The 16,912-nt window shown below is 43.2% G+C and overlaps 1 protein-coding gene across 5 annotated transcripts in view; it reads right to left on the bottom strand.

Moving 5' to 3' along the window:
• The window catches only part of SCUBE1 (signal peptide, CUB domain and EGF like domain containing 1), a 162,957-nt gene that overhangs the window by 58,375 nt on the left and 87,670 nt on the right, over nt 1–16,912 (bottom strand). For 3 of the 5 annotated variants that reach the window (XM_069967998.1, XM_069968011.1, XM_069968029.1), the window contains 2 exons: nt 4,645–4,770; nt 1,935–2,051 (listed from right to left, as the gene is read on the bottom strand). In XM_069967998.1, coding sequence (XP_069824099.1) covers nt 1,935–2,051; nt 4,645–4,770 — 243 coding nt within the window. The remainder of the gene's footprint in view (nt 1–1,934; nt 2,052–4,644; nt 4,771–16,912) is intronic. The other 2 variants (XM_069968001.1, XM_069968019.1) reach the window with 1 other exon arrangement.

Below are 16,912 nucleotides of genomic sequence, written 5' to 3'. Positions count from 1 at the left end.
GCTCTATTGCTCCACCATAACATAACTATTTTTCGCGAAGCTCGGGATATATACTTCTCCCTGTCGTCTTGGAAGGTACATTTCCAAGACGTGGAAATACAAGAAATGAGCACCAGGAAGCAAAAGGCTTAAGCAGTCTCCCAGCAGAACCCATTTATCATTGGCCTATTGAGAAGATGATCTTCTCATCTTTCTTTCCCGTATCTCTCCATTTCACAGAAGTACTGTGTACTTGGCCAGCACATGCTAAAGCAAGAAATGGCATGCCTGCTTAGGGTTGAACCTTACCAAAAAGTCAAGTATAACACAAAGTCCAAGGCATCACCAATATAACGTGTCCCAAGGCTTCTTTCAGAGCGTAGAACCATAAAAGCAACAATATTTTAGCATGCAGGCCGTCCTCAAGTATATTCTGGTGGTGCCTTGGACTTTAATCCATATCTATCTATGTATCTCATCTCTATCCATGTATCTGGGAGGGAGAACTTTACATTCACCTCCTACGACACACAGCTTTGCATCCCACTGATGACATCCATTCTGGGAAACCAGACAGCTGTGTGTTTACCGGACCTGTAATTACAATTCACCATGGGACTGGTACAGTAGGACAACTTGTTATTATCAAGAACTGCGAATGGCAGACAAGGGAATTGGAAGGTAAGAAAGTCATTAAGAACTTACGCGTTGCTTTCGCAAGCGACTAGAACTTGGATGGGAAGCAAATATTTCCATTATTATAAATTATGGGAAATCAATCATTTCAAATGTAGTTGTACTCCAATGAAATACACGCCAAGTGTTCAACATTGAAACCAATTAGATCTCCTTAGGGAGTGATTATAAAAATGTAAGCCCTCTAAACAGGACAGAGGACAAATGTCTGATTGTGGGGTGTCCAACCTCCAGGAACTCCCATGATGGCGACATTGGGGACCCAACTCCATGCTGAATGGAGTGGTGGGTAGGCATGTGCACCAAGCCACTCCATTCATTCCGCATGGAGACAGCCAACAGTCGTAATCCTATACTCTATTATCTCTGGTGGCTGTGAAGAGAAGGAGAATGGAACGCATGCCAACCCATTGCTCCATTCAGCAGGGAGAGTTGGATTTCTATTCTCCCAATCGTAGGGGGTCTCATAGGTCAGACCACGCTCCTTGATCCACATGCCCTTTCCTGTGGATAGGTGATAAGTTTATATCACTAGAATAGAATAGTTTCTGAGGAATCATAGCTTTACCAATACCCACAAACTGGGGCAATGAGTCATCTAGGCGGTCATTGTCCGCTTGTCCTCGCTCTACAGGCCTGAACCGATAGTTCACTCCCTATATGCAAACAAGGAAAGATCTATCAATGAAGGCAGGAGGGGCACAGAGAATCCACGGGGGACCACCTGGATGACTTGGACTACCATGCTCACGGATTTGTAACTACAAAATCCAAATTTTTGGCCATTAATTTTAAAGGTCGCATGTAATACTACATTTCCCCTGTGGTGGCCGCTGCAGGGAAAATGAGACTCTAACAACAGCTACCAGAGACACAAGACACTCAATCAGATGATTGAGAGCATTGCGGAGACTTTGATCTGTACTAAGACAATTTCCCATAAGTTTCTGTTTTTCTTTGGAAATATAAAAAACGCTGTTTAGAAACCTCCTCCCACATGTATGTACAGAATTAAAATAAATAAATAGTGAAAGTAAATGAATTAGCTAAAAAAAAAAAAAGAAAAGTCAATTGGGTTCTGTCATTTGAAAGTGATGATAGAATAAATTAATTTTAACATTTCAAATTTTACCTTATAATTTTTTTTTTTTTATAATATGGGGAAAGATCATTTTGAAAAATTTCGATTCAACAAATCTGCATGCATCATGTTTACTACAAAGGGGTACCCACTAGTTTAAAGCCTCACGGGAACTTACCGATGCACGTTCTACCGTCTGAGTGAAGGGCATATTTCTGGTGGCAGCCACACACTGGGCCCGTCTCGGTGTCGTCGCAGGTGTGTTGACAGCCTCCATTTCCGTAATTACAGGTTACTATTTAGACCCAAAAATACATGTGCAAACATAAACAGAAATGTTAATGACAAATAAGTAAAGGACAAAACAAACTGATCTATTTGCCAAGTACAACTTGCTTTCCCAAGGGCCATGTAGATAAAAAAAAAAAAAATAGATTATCCAGGTTGTGCTGTATGGGCAGAGGGTTCAGCATACACAGTATATATCGTCAGGACAGATCAGACGTGATTAACGATCCCAGAGGGAGTACATATAAACAAACAATGCCAGAGCAACCATACCTGAGATCAGTATGGGTGACAATCTTGAAGTGATGGTTTGGGACTAGTAATAGGGCTAGGTTGCAATACCAGGCCCAGCCAAGGAAGAAGAATGGTGCCATTTCAAGGGAAGATGTTTACAGTACAGGGGTTGTTGTCTCACCAACATTGCACATCCAGTATCCACAGGATAGGTGATAGGTGTATATTGCTAGAGGGTCAGACCACTGAGACCCCTGATGATCTCAAGGATAGAGGTCCGAATTATGGACCATTCCATAGAAGTGAATGGAGCAGCAGTGAGCATTTAACTGCTCCAGTTAACCAATAGATTCTGGGCCACTTTTCTCCTGGGCCCCCAGAGATCATACACTCACCCCCCCCCCCCCTAACCTGGGTACATATAATACAGTATGTGCCATGCTGGTGGTAGGTGATCCGGACTGGGGTTATTTTCAGTGTATGGCCGGGGAGGGGGTGGATATAGAAGCCTCTGTCCACTTACCTCCCTGGTTTAAGCGCCGGATCCCGGATTTCGCCACCCGTTCTCCCGTCCCGCTGCCGCTTCCTGGTCTGAGCTGCGGCTTGAGACGTGACGTCTCAAGGCAGCTCCGCCATTCAGTGGTCGTAGCGGAGTCCCACCTCAGCCGTTGAATGGCTGAGCTGCTTTGAGACGTCACGTATCAGGCCGCAGCTCAGACCAGGAAGCGGCAGCAAGACAGGAGAACGGCGCGATCCGGGACTCTGGTGCTGGAACCGGGGAGGTAAGTGACCGGCGGGTTGTATATCCACCCCCTCCCTGACCATACACTGAAAATAACCCCAGCCCAGAGTAATCCGGCAAGTTTGCTCATCTATATTGAAAAGGCTAAGCAATCTCGCCTGCTAGATGAAGGCCATTACTAAATTTGTGTGCCTGTAAGACATGGAGATCCACCAAAGTCAATTCCTAAAATAACTCTGTCTTGTCAAGAGTCCTACTCATGGCTATACCAGTGGTACTCCTGTAGGTCTCATTGAGGACTTTAGTTGAATTGTACACAAGTCCTAGTCTTGGGTCTTGTCTCTGGTTGGTCTCATAACCAAAGCCATGGACTAGCTTTGACCTTAGGCCTGGACTACATGACAACTCTCATCACAAGCCTTAATAAATATGCTCCAAATTCAAAAGAACATTGCACACCAAAACAAATCTTCGAGGGCATTTAAAGGGCATCTATGCAAAACAGGGAAGACGAGGTTGACCACCAACCACTCAAGATAGATAAATATTGTGAAGGACATTTAATAGCAAAGTAAAACTGTGAGTCTGTACAACCAAATATCAAATATAAAATATACATTTTTTGTGCTCTTTTTTTTATCAGACTTTTAAAGATAGATTATCTAAACGATTATGAACATCAAACAGCATATCTCCGGTTGGATCAGTAATTATCATTGACCTGAGGCGGCATCTTTTCTTGATGCTTCATGTTTATCTGGCATTGTAACCTTAAACAGTTTAAGACATGGAATTTCATACAAATATACTTCATTAAGATGTAAGTGGAGAGCCAAGAATGTATATCAAAGGCAAAAAGGTTAATAAGAACATAATATATATAGGGTTTAGAATTATGCTCATAAGGTGCATGCAAGTCTAACTGCATTCTCCTTAAAGGGGTCTCTGTTATGGGCACTCCCTATTTGTTCTAAAAGTTCTTTGACCCTTCAAGTGTCTGCATTTTCAGGACCACAACGATCTGCTGTAAACTGTGAGGAAACCTGGTAGTAAGTGTTCACTTTCTCTGCAGCACTCCCACAGGTAAAATGAGGCATTACACAATGTCCATTCAAATGAATGAGCTTTTGTGTAATAGAGGATGGACCAGGTCCTCCAGGGTCAGAAAATATCTTTGTAACCACAGTCTCTAGTGTGGTCAAAAAATAAAAAATAAAGACTGATCCTGAACAGGGGACCCACTCAATTCCCTCAGAATTTTCTAACTCAATATAAGAAAATGTAATAGATTGTAGAGATCTATAACTCTAAACTACCCTACAGAGGGTTACTATATCGTAGTCAATTTATAGATTCCTATAGAAATATAGCCATAGGCTGTAACCATGTTTAGCCAGACTCCCTAGGGCTGCAACTTATCTTTAGTTTCCAAAGCATATGACCTACTGAGGAATACACATGAAGGTATCCTACCTTGAGGAACACCCTATGAAATATACTAAGAAATATTACAAGGGCGCTAAACCTGAACACTTGATATAGAAGTGGTTTACAAGGATACTTGAAAGGAGAGCATTGAAGAATTTGGGTATGTGAAGGGAAAAAAAAAAGGTCAGCTACCTACATGTACAGTCCCTCTGGTTCTTTGCAAGTTCGAAGCCTGGACGACACTCACATGCCACTCCCACTTTAGGCGTCTCTCGGCAGATATGGGCACAGTCGTGGTCTTTGTTCATGCAGTTCATGCCTTCTGTGAAAAACAGAGGAACACATCAAGGGAAAGAAATTCTAGAAAACATGGTTTGTAGTGCGCCAAATTAATCACATTGGCTTAGGCAGTTCAGGCCCTTGAGGGCCTCCGTAGCAGAGCCTGGTTTAAATTACGGAGCAAAAATAAAGTTGCAAGCAGCATTTTTGTCCCATTAGACTCCTGAAAATTACAGATATGAGCAGGAAATCCAATGAACCGCATTGAAGTCCAAGAGTTGATTGACACCTATATACACTGGTTGACCATTCCCACCAACTGGTTTTGGCCCTTTGTTGTCTAATTTATAAACCTTCAAACAACAAACTGCTAATTCCCCAAATTTTTTCTAAGTATCTAAGCCAAGTTTACATTTCACATTTATTTTAACATAGGGAAAACAAATAGTTTTCAGGCACCACCACCAATAAAGATAAACCACCTATGCTCACTAATTAACCATGGTAGCAGTCCAGTTTTCTCAAATTTCCCCCTTCTTGGTACTAGTTAACATCTCCTCAATCCTAGCCATCTGTAATGGGATGACTTGGTGGTGGTTATCATTAACTCACTCTAACCACATACAACCATAAGACTTGGTAGTTATCAGCACTTCAACACTTGCACCCACCTGTGACAAAAGGACTTGATAGTGGTCAACACCTTCTCACCCACAACCACCTGTGATAAGAAGACTTGGTAGTCATCAAGACCTTCTCAAGCACACCTTCACCTACAGCCATCTATAACTTCTCACCCACACCACCTGTGACCAGATGACTTAGAATTGGTCAGTAACTTATCACCCACATTCATCTATGAACAGATAACTTGGTAGAGGTCAGCACCTCTTCTTCACCCACAACACGTGACCAGATGACCATTATTGGTCAGTAACTTGTCACCAAAAGCAATCTATGAATAGATGACTTGAGGCGCCTCCTCACCCTCAACCACCTTTAATGAGAAGACTTGGTAGTCCTCAAGACCTTCTCAAGCACAACTTCACCTACAGCCATCTATAACCGGATTACTTGGTAGACATCAGCGCCTCCTCGCCCACACCACCTGTAACCAGATCACTTAGTATTGGTCAATACCTTGTCACCCACAGCCATCTATGACCGGATGACTTGGTTGTGGGTGAGGAGGGACTGACTTCTACCACCTGAGACCAGATGACTTGGTAGTGGTCAGCACCTCCTCACCCACAAATACTTGTGATGAGAAGACTTGGTAGTCGTCAAGACCTTCTCAAGCACAACTTCACCTACAGCTATCTATAACCAGATTACTTTGTAGAGGTGAGCACCTCCTCACCCACATTAACTGTGACCAGATGACTTGGTAGTGGTCAGTACTTCATCACACACAACCAACTACGACCAGATTGACTTGGTAGTGGTCAACCCTCCTCACCCATGACCACCTATGACTGGATGACTCCGTAGAGGTCAACACCTTCTCACCCATTACCGTCTCCATCTCCTATATGTTCAACTATTAATGGGTTAATTCTATACATCCTAGAATATCATTGTCCTCATTTTCCACCAACCCTAAGTACATTCTTAGGGTGCATTTGCCCAATAAAGGCCTCTCTATAGTGTATCTAACATATGTACTGACTGTGTGAGTTGTCTTTAAAGTGAAGATAAAGGTCTGTAAAACTGCATTCAAGTCCTACAAAGGAACTAGCATAAAACACTGGGATAAGCTGCATATGCTGTGGGGGATGTAACACACAGCCTGGAAGGTCAGCGATACCTCCAGCACCCCTCCTAATGCTGGATGTATGATAGAATAGATTGTGCCGGTCACATGTCACTAGATAAACAAATTAAAGTCTACACAGCAAGTCCATATGGTTCCAATTCCTAAATAAAACAGCCTTGGTAACAATACAATCATCCCCTGCAGATGGGATTGTGATTTTAGGTTCACGGGATACTCCTGCTCTGCGTGCAGGCCAGGAAAAGCACATCTGTCATTACACCTCAGACCAGGGCTTGTCTGGAGGATTGAGAAAGACATGTGCGGCCCAACCGTATAACTTCATCATGTCAGCAAGAGGAGAAAGAGGGTCTGTGGTCCGGCGATGGTCACAGGGTTAGGAGTGGGGAGTTAGGGAGGACATTTTATCATCATATTATATCGAAGAGTTTTTCCCCAAGCTCCTAAGTAATGCTTAAAATATTCTACTAATTAGTAGATACAGATTCTATGCAGGACTATGTGTCGCCATGGTAACAGACTACAAATAAACCATGTGTAGTCTGATCCTAACTTTATATGTAGTTTTGTTTCTTATTATTTGCAGGATAGCAGTAAGGCCACGATTGTTGGGTTTTGTTCAAAGAGGTCACAACTAGACTACACCGATAAATCAAAAACCCTTTTAATCCATCCCGACATCTGTAATATAAGTGCAATGAAGTGCTTCCCAAAAACTTTTTCACATGTAAGATGGTAGTGAAGGCACAGGAACTAAGCCAGCGCTATTAGATGCCATCAGGCGCTCTCATCCTTTGCTCTCTGACTGAATTTACTCTCTCTGTTTCTCATCTTTCTCCTCATCCCTCCCCTGTCCATAGACTTGTATTAGCATCATGTAGCTAGATCCCTCAGTGAGTTCCAAGATCGTGTAAACACATGACTGAATTGACCTAGTGAATAAAGTTTATTGTGGGAGGGTTTAAGGAAAGTAGCTTGATAAGAAAAGGAAGCACTTTTCTCTGATAAGATATATTACAATGTTGGCTACTCTAGAACAGCAAAGCGGGCTTTGTTAAGGTTCGTACCAAGCTGAATGTTCAGCTTTTCAATCCAGTGGAGAAGGTGTATACATCCTGAGAAGCACCTGACAAACATGGATACAACCTACGGTGTATGACTGTATCCATATTTTCCAGGTGGTCCTCGGGATGTATCCACCTTCTCCACAGAGTGGATAGATGGTAGGATTCAAAGAAAATAAATGATCTCCCCCCAACTATAAAAAGTTAACAATATGTTCCTCAAAAAACACGCTCTTATAGAAATACAACTGTAATGTAACCATGCTCTAAAAGCTAGTAATAAAAAAAAATCCAGTATGTCAGGAAGGTCAAAACTTGCTGCAACCTTAAGGGGTTAACAGCATCTTTAAGACTACATCACCGAGAAAAAAAATAGACATATATAAGGCTCCTCTGTCATATGATTACATAAATCAACTTCTAATTACAGTAAATTGCTGGATTTTAAGGAAAACGCCAAAGTCCCCTGCCGCACCCCTCTAAGATCCCTCACATACCTAAATAAATAAAGGGATATTCCTTACATAATCCTACAGATTCAGTGCTGGGTCCTGGCTGCCATTGATCTTGGCTCTGACCAGCACCAGACATACATACACACCAGTAAGCCTTATACTCTCAGACTGTTGCTGAACAAGACATTTAAAGGGGGACTCCGGCGAATTATTTTTCTTCTTTCAAATCAACTGGTGTCAGAAAGTTATAAAGATTTGTAATTTACTTCTATTTTAATATTTTTAGTCTTCCAGTACTTATCAGCTGTTGTACATCCTGCAGGAAGTGATGTATTCTTTCCAGTCTGACATTGTGCTCTCTGCTGCCACCTCTGTCCATGTCAGGAACTGTCCAGAAAAGGAGAGATTTTCTATGCAGATTTGTTACTGCTCTGGACAGTTCCTGACATGGACAGAGGTGGCAGCAGAGAGCACTGTGTCAGACTGGAAAAAATACACCACTTCCTGTAGGACATACAGAAGCTGATAAATACTGGAAGACTGGAGATTTTTTAATAAAAGTAAATTACAAATCTATACAACTTTCTGAAATCAATTGACTTATAAGAGAAAAAAAAAAAAAAAAAAAAATCGCCAGAGTACCCCTTTAATACCCTATGACCAGTGCTGTTGACATTGAGCGACATTGAGCTGAAACTGACCGAAGGACTGGTGACCAAATACCCTAGTAATTAATACAGAAATAGTTTGAGTTGATGAGCATACAGCGCCACCATTGTCCATGGCTAGGTGTGGTACTACAGCTCAGCTGCTAGGGCTGCATCCAACTTTCCACAGCCACTGTAATCAAATGCAGAGCGTGACCAAAGCATTCTCGAGGTTCACTCATCTATATTGCTTAAGTTTCACAATCTGCCATCCAAAAAATAGCAAGTTCCGAGTTTTTTTTGCTATTTGTGTCATGGCTGCTTTACCACAAGGTTGCGATACCACAATGCAACTAGATTCTATAATAGAAGTAAAGGACCTGCAGGGAAACAAACCATAATAAATTGTACTCTTATCATGTCCAGGGGCTTCTTAGGGTCCTATTACACAAAGCGATTTTTCAACGTTCAACGATTAACGATCTCAAACGACCGCTATGGCGAACGACCTAAAATCGTTCACCCAATTACACGGAAAGATGATCATTACTTATGATCGTTCTTACGGTCGTTTTGTCGTCGCTATTGCAAACGTCTTATTCCATGCGAACGATTAACGATAAAAATAGGTCGAAATTCTATCAAACCATCAACAATTTCTTCTTGGTCGTTTAATCATTGTCTGCTATTACACTAAATGATTATCGCTCAAATCTGAACGATTTAACGATTTTTCGAACGATAATCGTTCTGTGTAATACCACCCTTAGAACCTCCTCACCACTGGGTCCGTGTAATCTGATTCCCACTGTCCACTAAGGTCTTTGTTGTTCTTGATTCCCCCTCTTACTACTTACTGTATATGTCAACTTGTCTATCTGTCTGCTGCCTCTCCTGACCTCGGCAGTCTACCATATAGGATGGAGCCCTGCCTGTTGTGACCTTTGCACTGTTTGACTACAATTCCTAAACTACAAGTCACCAGGCACCCCTAGATGGCTTATGCCTGCCCAGTCAGCTTTGATTGATAGATCTCTCCCTATACCCAAATAGAGAGAGAGAGAAAGAAATAGAGAGAGAGAGCTATCAGTTAAAGGAGTATTCTCATCTGGGCTTGTTATCCATTATCCACAGTGCTGGGGTCTGACCACCGGACCCCCTTTGATTCCAAAAGTGGGGACACAATCACCTTGGGGGTGCTAGGCATGCCTGTGCCACCACCGCTCCATTCATTCTCTGAACACTTATAAGTGCTGAAAATGGAGGTGTTCTGTGGCCCCATAGAGAATTAATGCCCAACGCCCGGCACACCCAGCCGCCAATCCATTCATTGCAGTGCAATTATGTCTGAGCTTTCGGTATCACTGAGGGTGCAGGTCATCAGACCCCCAGAGATTAGCTTGTTATTCACTATTCTATGGATATATAGTAACAATCCCAAATAAGAATACTCTTTGGTGGAGTTGGGAGAAGCTGCCAGGGACCATCCTCATGACTAGTGTTGAGCGGAGCTGTCACAATATTCAGGTCTGGCAACATTGGCAATCTGTGTTAGATTCCCCGTGGCTACAAAAGTTGGATGCCACCTTAGGAAGTCCAGAAAAGCATGGGCACAGGCTATATCCATATTTTCCTAGCAGTCCTAGGACTGCACCCAACTTCTGCAGCCATGGGAAATATAACGCTGAGTGGTCCGGTTTGGATAACGTTGCCGAACCCAAACATTTCGCAGGTCCGTCCGGCACTACCTATGACTTGTGGTTCAGACAGAATGAAAGTAATGACAGGTTCCTGTTAAGTCCAAACAGTGCAGATGTTACTGAGAACGCTGGGAGAAAACCTTAGTGGCAATGACTAAAGGTGACCATCTTGGTGGTCAGCCAACTGTCCCAAAATTAGTAGATCCCAACTATTATTTCAATGGAAAAGTCTCTAGGAACTGCAAGTGATGGTTACTTTACTTTTTTAGGAACATGTTGGTTCAACCCTATTCTCCCAAGTTTTCTAAAGCTTCCAGATAAGAGTAGAAACCTTCCATCACGACAGAGTTCACGGGTGCAGATAAAACAAGGAACAGACCATATTTGTCCTTGAGGAAAGACTCTTTTTCCATCCACAACAATGGCAGATTGTGCTATTCTAAAGACGCGGTTTCCATGGAGACGCCATCAATAACATTTTCTGCATCACTTTCCTTAAAGGCGTCCGAAATGCTACAAGCCCTTGGTCAATGTGGGAAAACAAGAACAATTATCTTGTCTATCCGGACAGCAGAGCAAAGCTGTTTTAGCCTCATCAATGGAAAATTATGTAGAAAGGGGATGGAAAAGAGGAAAAAAAAAAAAAAAAGAAAGAAAAAACTTTTTGAAGAAACTTTTTCCCCCTCCTTTCTTACTGTGAATGACGACGTCTCTGGGAGCGCTTTGTAGTTTCTCGATGGTAAAACAAACAATTCACGTGGCTGAAAGGGTCTAGTGTTGCGGCACAAATAGAATGGGCTTGAATGACCGATCTGATGCAATAAGCTTCGGGACATCAAACGGAGTTTTAAAACTTTTATTGTGTCAAGTACAAATCGGCCATTTGCGAGACACTGACAAGTTGTGAACTTCAGCTGCTTCTCACATGTATTATAATGCAGATGGCAACAACTTCTAATACAGATGCCTTCTCTAGTGGACCATTTTCCATGACTGAGTTCCTTGACTCGAGGCTACTGAATTATCCCATTTTGTTGGATAAATGCGGATGTTTTTCAAAAGGTAAATCTTCTACGTGTTTGTTAAACTTGACCACAGAAGTAGATTAGGGAAAAGTTTCAAGACCCCTATGCATCGATTTTTCTAGCGATTCTTCATGCTAAGATGCCATGAGCCTCAGGGACGCTGCATTGTTATGCACGGTGCCTCAGCACGTCCTACCACTAGAGCGCAACTCGAGCATGCTCAAGTCGAATCGTTTGGCATTGGAAAACAATGGCCGATAAAGTTGGCTGCGGTACTAGGGAGTCTGAGAAAACATGGATACAACCTATGGCCATACCCATGCTTCCCAGTTCTCCCAGGGCTGCGCCCAACTTCTTCAGCCAACTGAATTCCAATGCTGAAAATCAGACTGTAGTTGTGCTCTTCTCCACCTACCACCAATTGACAATGCAGCTTCGTATCTATGAATAGGTTTGGAAAACTTTGGTCTACATGGGTGGTACTTGTTTCTCCAGCACATCCCACATATGATGAATTGGACTGAGATCTGGGAAATCTGGGCTTCGAGTGACCACTTTTATCTCTTTGTCATGTTTACCGAATCCTGATGACAAAGTGGGAACTTGGCGTGTATAATGGTTAGGTAGGTGGTAAGTGTCACAGTAACACCCACATGATACCAGGAGCCAAGGTTTCCCAGTAGAGCATTGCCCACAGTATTTGGTAGCTTGACTAAGGACTGGTCTGAAGATAAACAGCATGCTGTGAGATCTGACACCTTAAAATTGTAGTCAGCGGGAACTTTTCAGCAATTTGCTCTACAGCAGCTCTCCAATGACATTAGACCAGATAGGCTAGCTTTTATATTGCACACACATCAATTAGTTTTTGGTGCCCATGATACTGGAGCCCAATTTTGGTAGCTCTGAACCACTACATACCAACAACCCATAGGACCAGCCATTTTGAAGATGCTCTGACCCAGTTGTCTAGCAGTTTCAATTTGTCCCTTTTCACAGTCACTCAGGTCCTTAATCTTGCCCATTTTTCGGTTTCTACCGAATCAACGTCAAGGACCGAAAGCTCACTTACTGCCTAATATATTCCATGGCTACGCTTATTCACTGTACTTGCCAGTGGTTTTCATGTTGTAAATGTCTAATAGATGTGGGTCGATGCCTGCCCCCTGGTCCTCCTGACCCCTTATGGTGGCCAGACAGGTGTGGATGCTAAGGGTATAACCTGCAATGATCAGACATTTACAGCATAGCCACAGGATGGGAATACCCCTTTAAGCGATAAAACGTTATGACAAAATGTCTAGCACTGGTGTTTGGCGCCAACAAGCAGCTTGGCAAGACATTTCACAATTTATGCCTCAATATCAATCTTCTTGGCATTAGATGTAATCCACAAGTACATACATAACGTTTATAAACTTTGAGGTCTACCCAATGGAAACACAGGAAATGTCTAACATAGCTTAGTGCATACATATAAAGTATCCCGCACGCTCATCACGCTGTTCGCGTTAGATGCATTACCACAAATGTTATATACCAAAGACTAAAGCAGAGTTTCAATCATAGACGTGTTGACATCCAATGGGAACCATAATAAACAGTGCAAGCTTGGTGTTACCGAAGATGGACCGTTTTATATCCACAGTCCACGGCATATTATAAGACCTCTCTGGTTTTGCTGCTTCCAAATCCCATATTTAAATAAGGAACTGAGCAGTTGTAAACCCAGAGGGAAACCGAGATGCGTTTGATTTCCCTGCAGCACTCCTACAGGAGAAATGGAGTATTGCACAGTTTACAGTGAAATCAATGGGCTATTGATGTAGGAATTCTCTGGTTTTAGATGAGGGTCCTGAAGGATGGATCCCATCTATAAATTATATCGATACAGTTTAGTGACAAATCCAACTCTGCAGGAACATTTTGTAACTAAAAGGGTTGTCCTCTTTGTGAAATTTGGGTAAACCAACATAAAACTGAAGGGTGAGACCAACAAGCTCATTATAGGATGTCCCACCCAAGCAGCTGTAAATCCAGGGGGAAACTGATGGGTTAAATTTCCCAGCAGCGCCCCTACAGGATAAATGAAGTATTGCACGGTTCCCAGTTAAATCAATGGGTTGTTGATGAGGGACCCAGATATAGAATACCCTATATAAAGTTATCACAATAACGCAGTACTGCTAGAACGAGAGGGAAGAGAAGAATGTGGATAAGAGAGACATTGGTGGCATTTCTTGGTCACATGGTAGAGAGAATGTATGCTTTAACAATCAAGCAAAACCTTTGAAATGACTCTAAGTCCCATTTGATTTCCCAGCAGCGCCCCCAACAGGAGCAGCAAGGTATTACACAGTTTCCAGTGAAATCAATCTTCTGTTGATGTAGTCATCATCTGCTCCGGTTAATAGATAAAGGTCCTAAACGAAGGACCCCCTCTATAGGATTATCACAACTATGCAGTGCCCAACAGTTAAAGTAGTCCTGCGAAAATAAAAAAATCAACGGCATGTATACTTACCAATCCCTATGCCCCCGCAGCGCTGCATTACAGAACTCTGATGGCTGCCAGCCTCCTACAGCCCCTGCAACATAACACACCTGGCTGATGGATTGCCCACTTAGAGAGTGAGGCGGGGCACTGGCTGAGGGGTTAATCCATCACTGGGGCCGTGACATTGCAGAAGCAGGAGCCAAAACCATGACGTACCCGGAAGACGGAAGAGAATTACATCCAGTAGATCCGCGATCGGTGAGAGCAGCGCTATAGGGGCACAGGAAAAGGTAAGTATAGATTCTTATACATACTTATACATGTTCCCGAACCCCCCTGCCTGCTGGTGATTTTTTATTTTCACAGGACTTCTCCTTTAAGAGTAGCTTCACATGTACAGAATCCGCAGTGGATTTCACGCTGCGAGTTTCCAGCGAAATCCGCTGCAGATCCAGATAAGAGCGTGTATGGGACCCGGCCCCTTTAACCCCCCACGCCGGCGGCCGCAGCCCCGGCCCCGAGCATACATTACCTGCTCAGCGCCACGGCTGTGTGCGACGCTCCCGTCTCCCCTTGCTCATCATCAGGCAGCACTGATTGGCTGATGAGGAGGGTCGCACACAGCCGCAGGGGGTAAAGGGGCCGGGGCTTTGGGCGGATGGCCTGGGAGTTAAAGGGGCCAAGTCCCATATCGCTCCTACAGATAGCCTGTTTATCACGAACTGAAACGGAGGGAGTCCACTTTGTGGAGCAGCTTCAGCGAGTGAACAGAGGCCAAGGAAGTGAATAGGAGCAAAGGCTTCAGTACCCCAGCGTCGCCACTACATTAGTAGTACAGAGGCAACTGCTTCCAGCTTTAGTCTCAGACAGATGTGGGTAAGTTATTACTTGCTACCTGGAAACCCCCTTTAAGTGACAAACTGATCTCCACTAAAGCTGTAGGTTACATGTGCACAAATGCTTGTTGTTCCCGATTATACTTCATACATATGTTGTATGTGTGTATCCTCGGTGAGTAAATCCATGCCAAATGATAGCGTTGAGTTATTTATCCCAAAATGAAACATGGAACGGAAAATAAATAATAAAAACATTAAAATCAGCAATTATGTCTCCCAAAAATCCCTTCTATGTAAGGGTGAGGAGCGGTTTATTTTACATGGGAGTACATAATTCATTTTAACGGGCCCCAGTCTGACAGGAACAGCTGGAGGGAGATGTAGAAAAATAGAAAACTTCACCTAGCAAGGAAAACCCCAGATGACGGAAAATACATGTTCTGTCTGCACAGAATACTGGTGGCTAGTGTAATACTGATAGCAGAGGGATCGGGATGGAAACGTCATAAATCACCGATGGAACCATCCAAGGGACCCTCTGGGTCCATGCTTCAAGGTGCGTTTATTATACATAACATCTAGTTATGTTAATATACCGGCATAGAAGGGACTCATTCTATCGATGGAACATAGAGGGCAGCACTACTTGGCTGTACTCCCCTCCTCAACGAGTGATGAAAAGAGATGAGCACTCATGGCTGTCCTCATAATATAATAAAACATATAATGAAAATCTAGTCAGAAATTTAAATTTTTATGTGCTTCATGTACTGGTTCACTACTAGACATGAGCGAACCTCAAGCATGCGCTGGTTCTCTGAATGCAAAGGCTATGGTCCATCTAATTATACTGATGGAACATAGAGGGCAGCACTACTTGGCTGCACTCCCGTCCTCAATGTTGGTATATAGAGATGAGCGGACCTTGAGCACGCTCTGGTTCGTCGAAATCCAAAGGCTCTGCATTTGGTTACCGGTGGCTGAAGTTGGATGCAGCCCTAAGGCTGCCTGGAAAACATGGATACAACCATAGGCTGTATCTATGTTTTCAAGGACTCCCTAGGACAGCATCCAACCTTTTTAGCCACTGCTAAGCAAATGCAGAGCCTTTAGGTTCGGACAAACCAGAGTATGCTTGTGGTTCGCTTATCTATAGTGAACCTCTGTCCTCTGCAGTTATCCCGTCAACTGCTGCCATACCATATGCTGTCCCCGCTGTGCTGTACGAGTGTGCTAAGGTGAGCTCCCCCTGCTGGTCAGAAGCCCCTATACCATACGCTCTGTCCCTGCTGTGCATGAGACAGGTGAATTCTTCTTCATGGAAAAATAAGACATCCCCTGAAAATAAGACCTAGAGCATTTTTGGGAGCAAAAATTAATATAAGACACAGTTTTTCTTTTAAGGAAACACGGTGTGGGCTGTGAACAGCAGCTGAGAAGATTGCTTTACAGCCTCTGGTCTGCAGACAGCAGTTGGGAAACTTGCTTTACAGCTGCTACATGGACGTAGGAAACTCCATTCATAAAATGGCCTGATGACTTTGGCAGAGTGTTGTGAGCATACTCTGTGACTTAAAGGGGTTTTCTGGGCAAAATGGACTCAAGAGCTATCTTGCGGTTAGCTCATCAGTCTATTTTGCCCTGGAAAACCCCTTTAAGTCACAGAGTATGCTCACAACACTCTGCCAATCAATTAGTTGAGGTAGAAAGCTGCTACAAAGAGGACTAAACACCTCCATGCATAACGTGGACAACTCATTGGCACCATGTAGTACTTCATTCCCCCCCTAGGTGGCGCTGCAGGAAATTTAATTATTGCAATGTTTTCCTACAGAAAGACAACAGAAAATCATAAAAAATATTAAGCAGAAGACAATATGAAAAAAAAGGTGACCCCAAAAATTGGTATTGGTGCTTCTTCCATCCAAGCTGCATTTACTTAAGGCATCTGGAGGCAAAGTGTCCCCGCACTGGACTGCCAGCGCTTTCAAGTTTGACCTAAAAGAAGCCTTTGTAGCAGCACGAAATAATTCATTCTTTATACTACTTGAGGCCTGGACTCCTTTCAAGCACAGGCTGCCAATTCCACAGAATATATTCCTAGTGGTTTTAGAGTGTGGACGTTCATGGTCAATTGTATTGAGGCTCTAAGCTCACAAGTCATGTGGCTTACAAGGTTTTACT

Source organism: Dendropsophus ebraccatus, chromosome 1, assembly GCF_027789765.1.
Source record: "Dendropsophus ebraccatus isolate aDenEbr1 chromosome 1, aDenEbr1.pat, whole genome shotgun sequence".
In the NCBI taxonomy this organism is placed as follows: Eukaryota; Metazoa; Chordata; class Amphibia; order Anura; family Hylidae; genus Dendropsophus; species Dendropsophus ebraccatus.
This window is presented reverse-complemented; position numbering and strand designations above follow the sequence as displayed.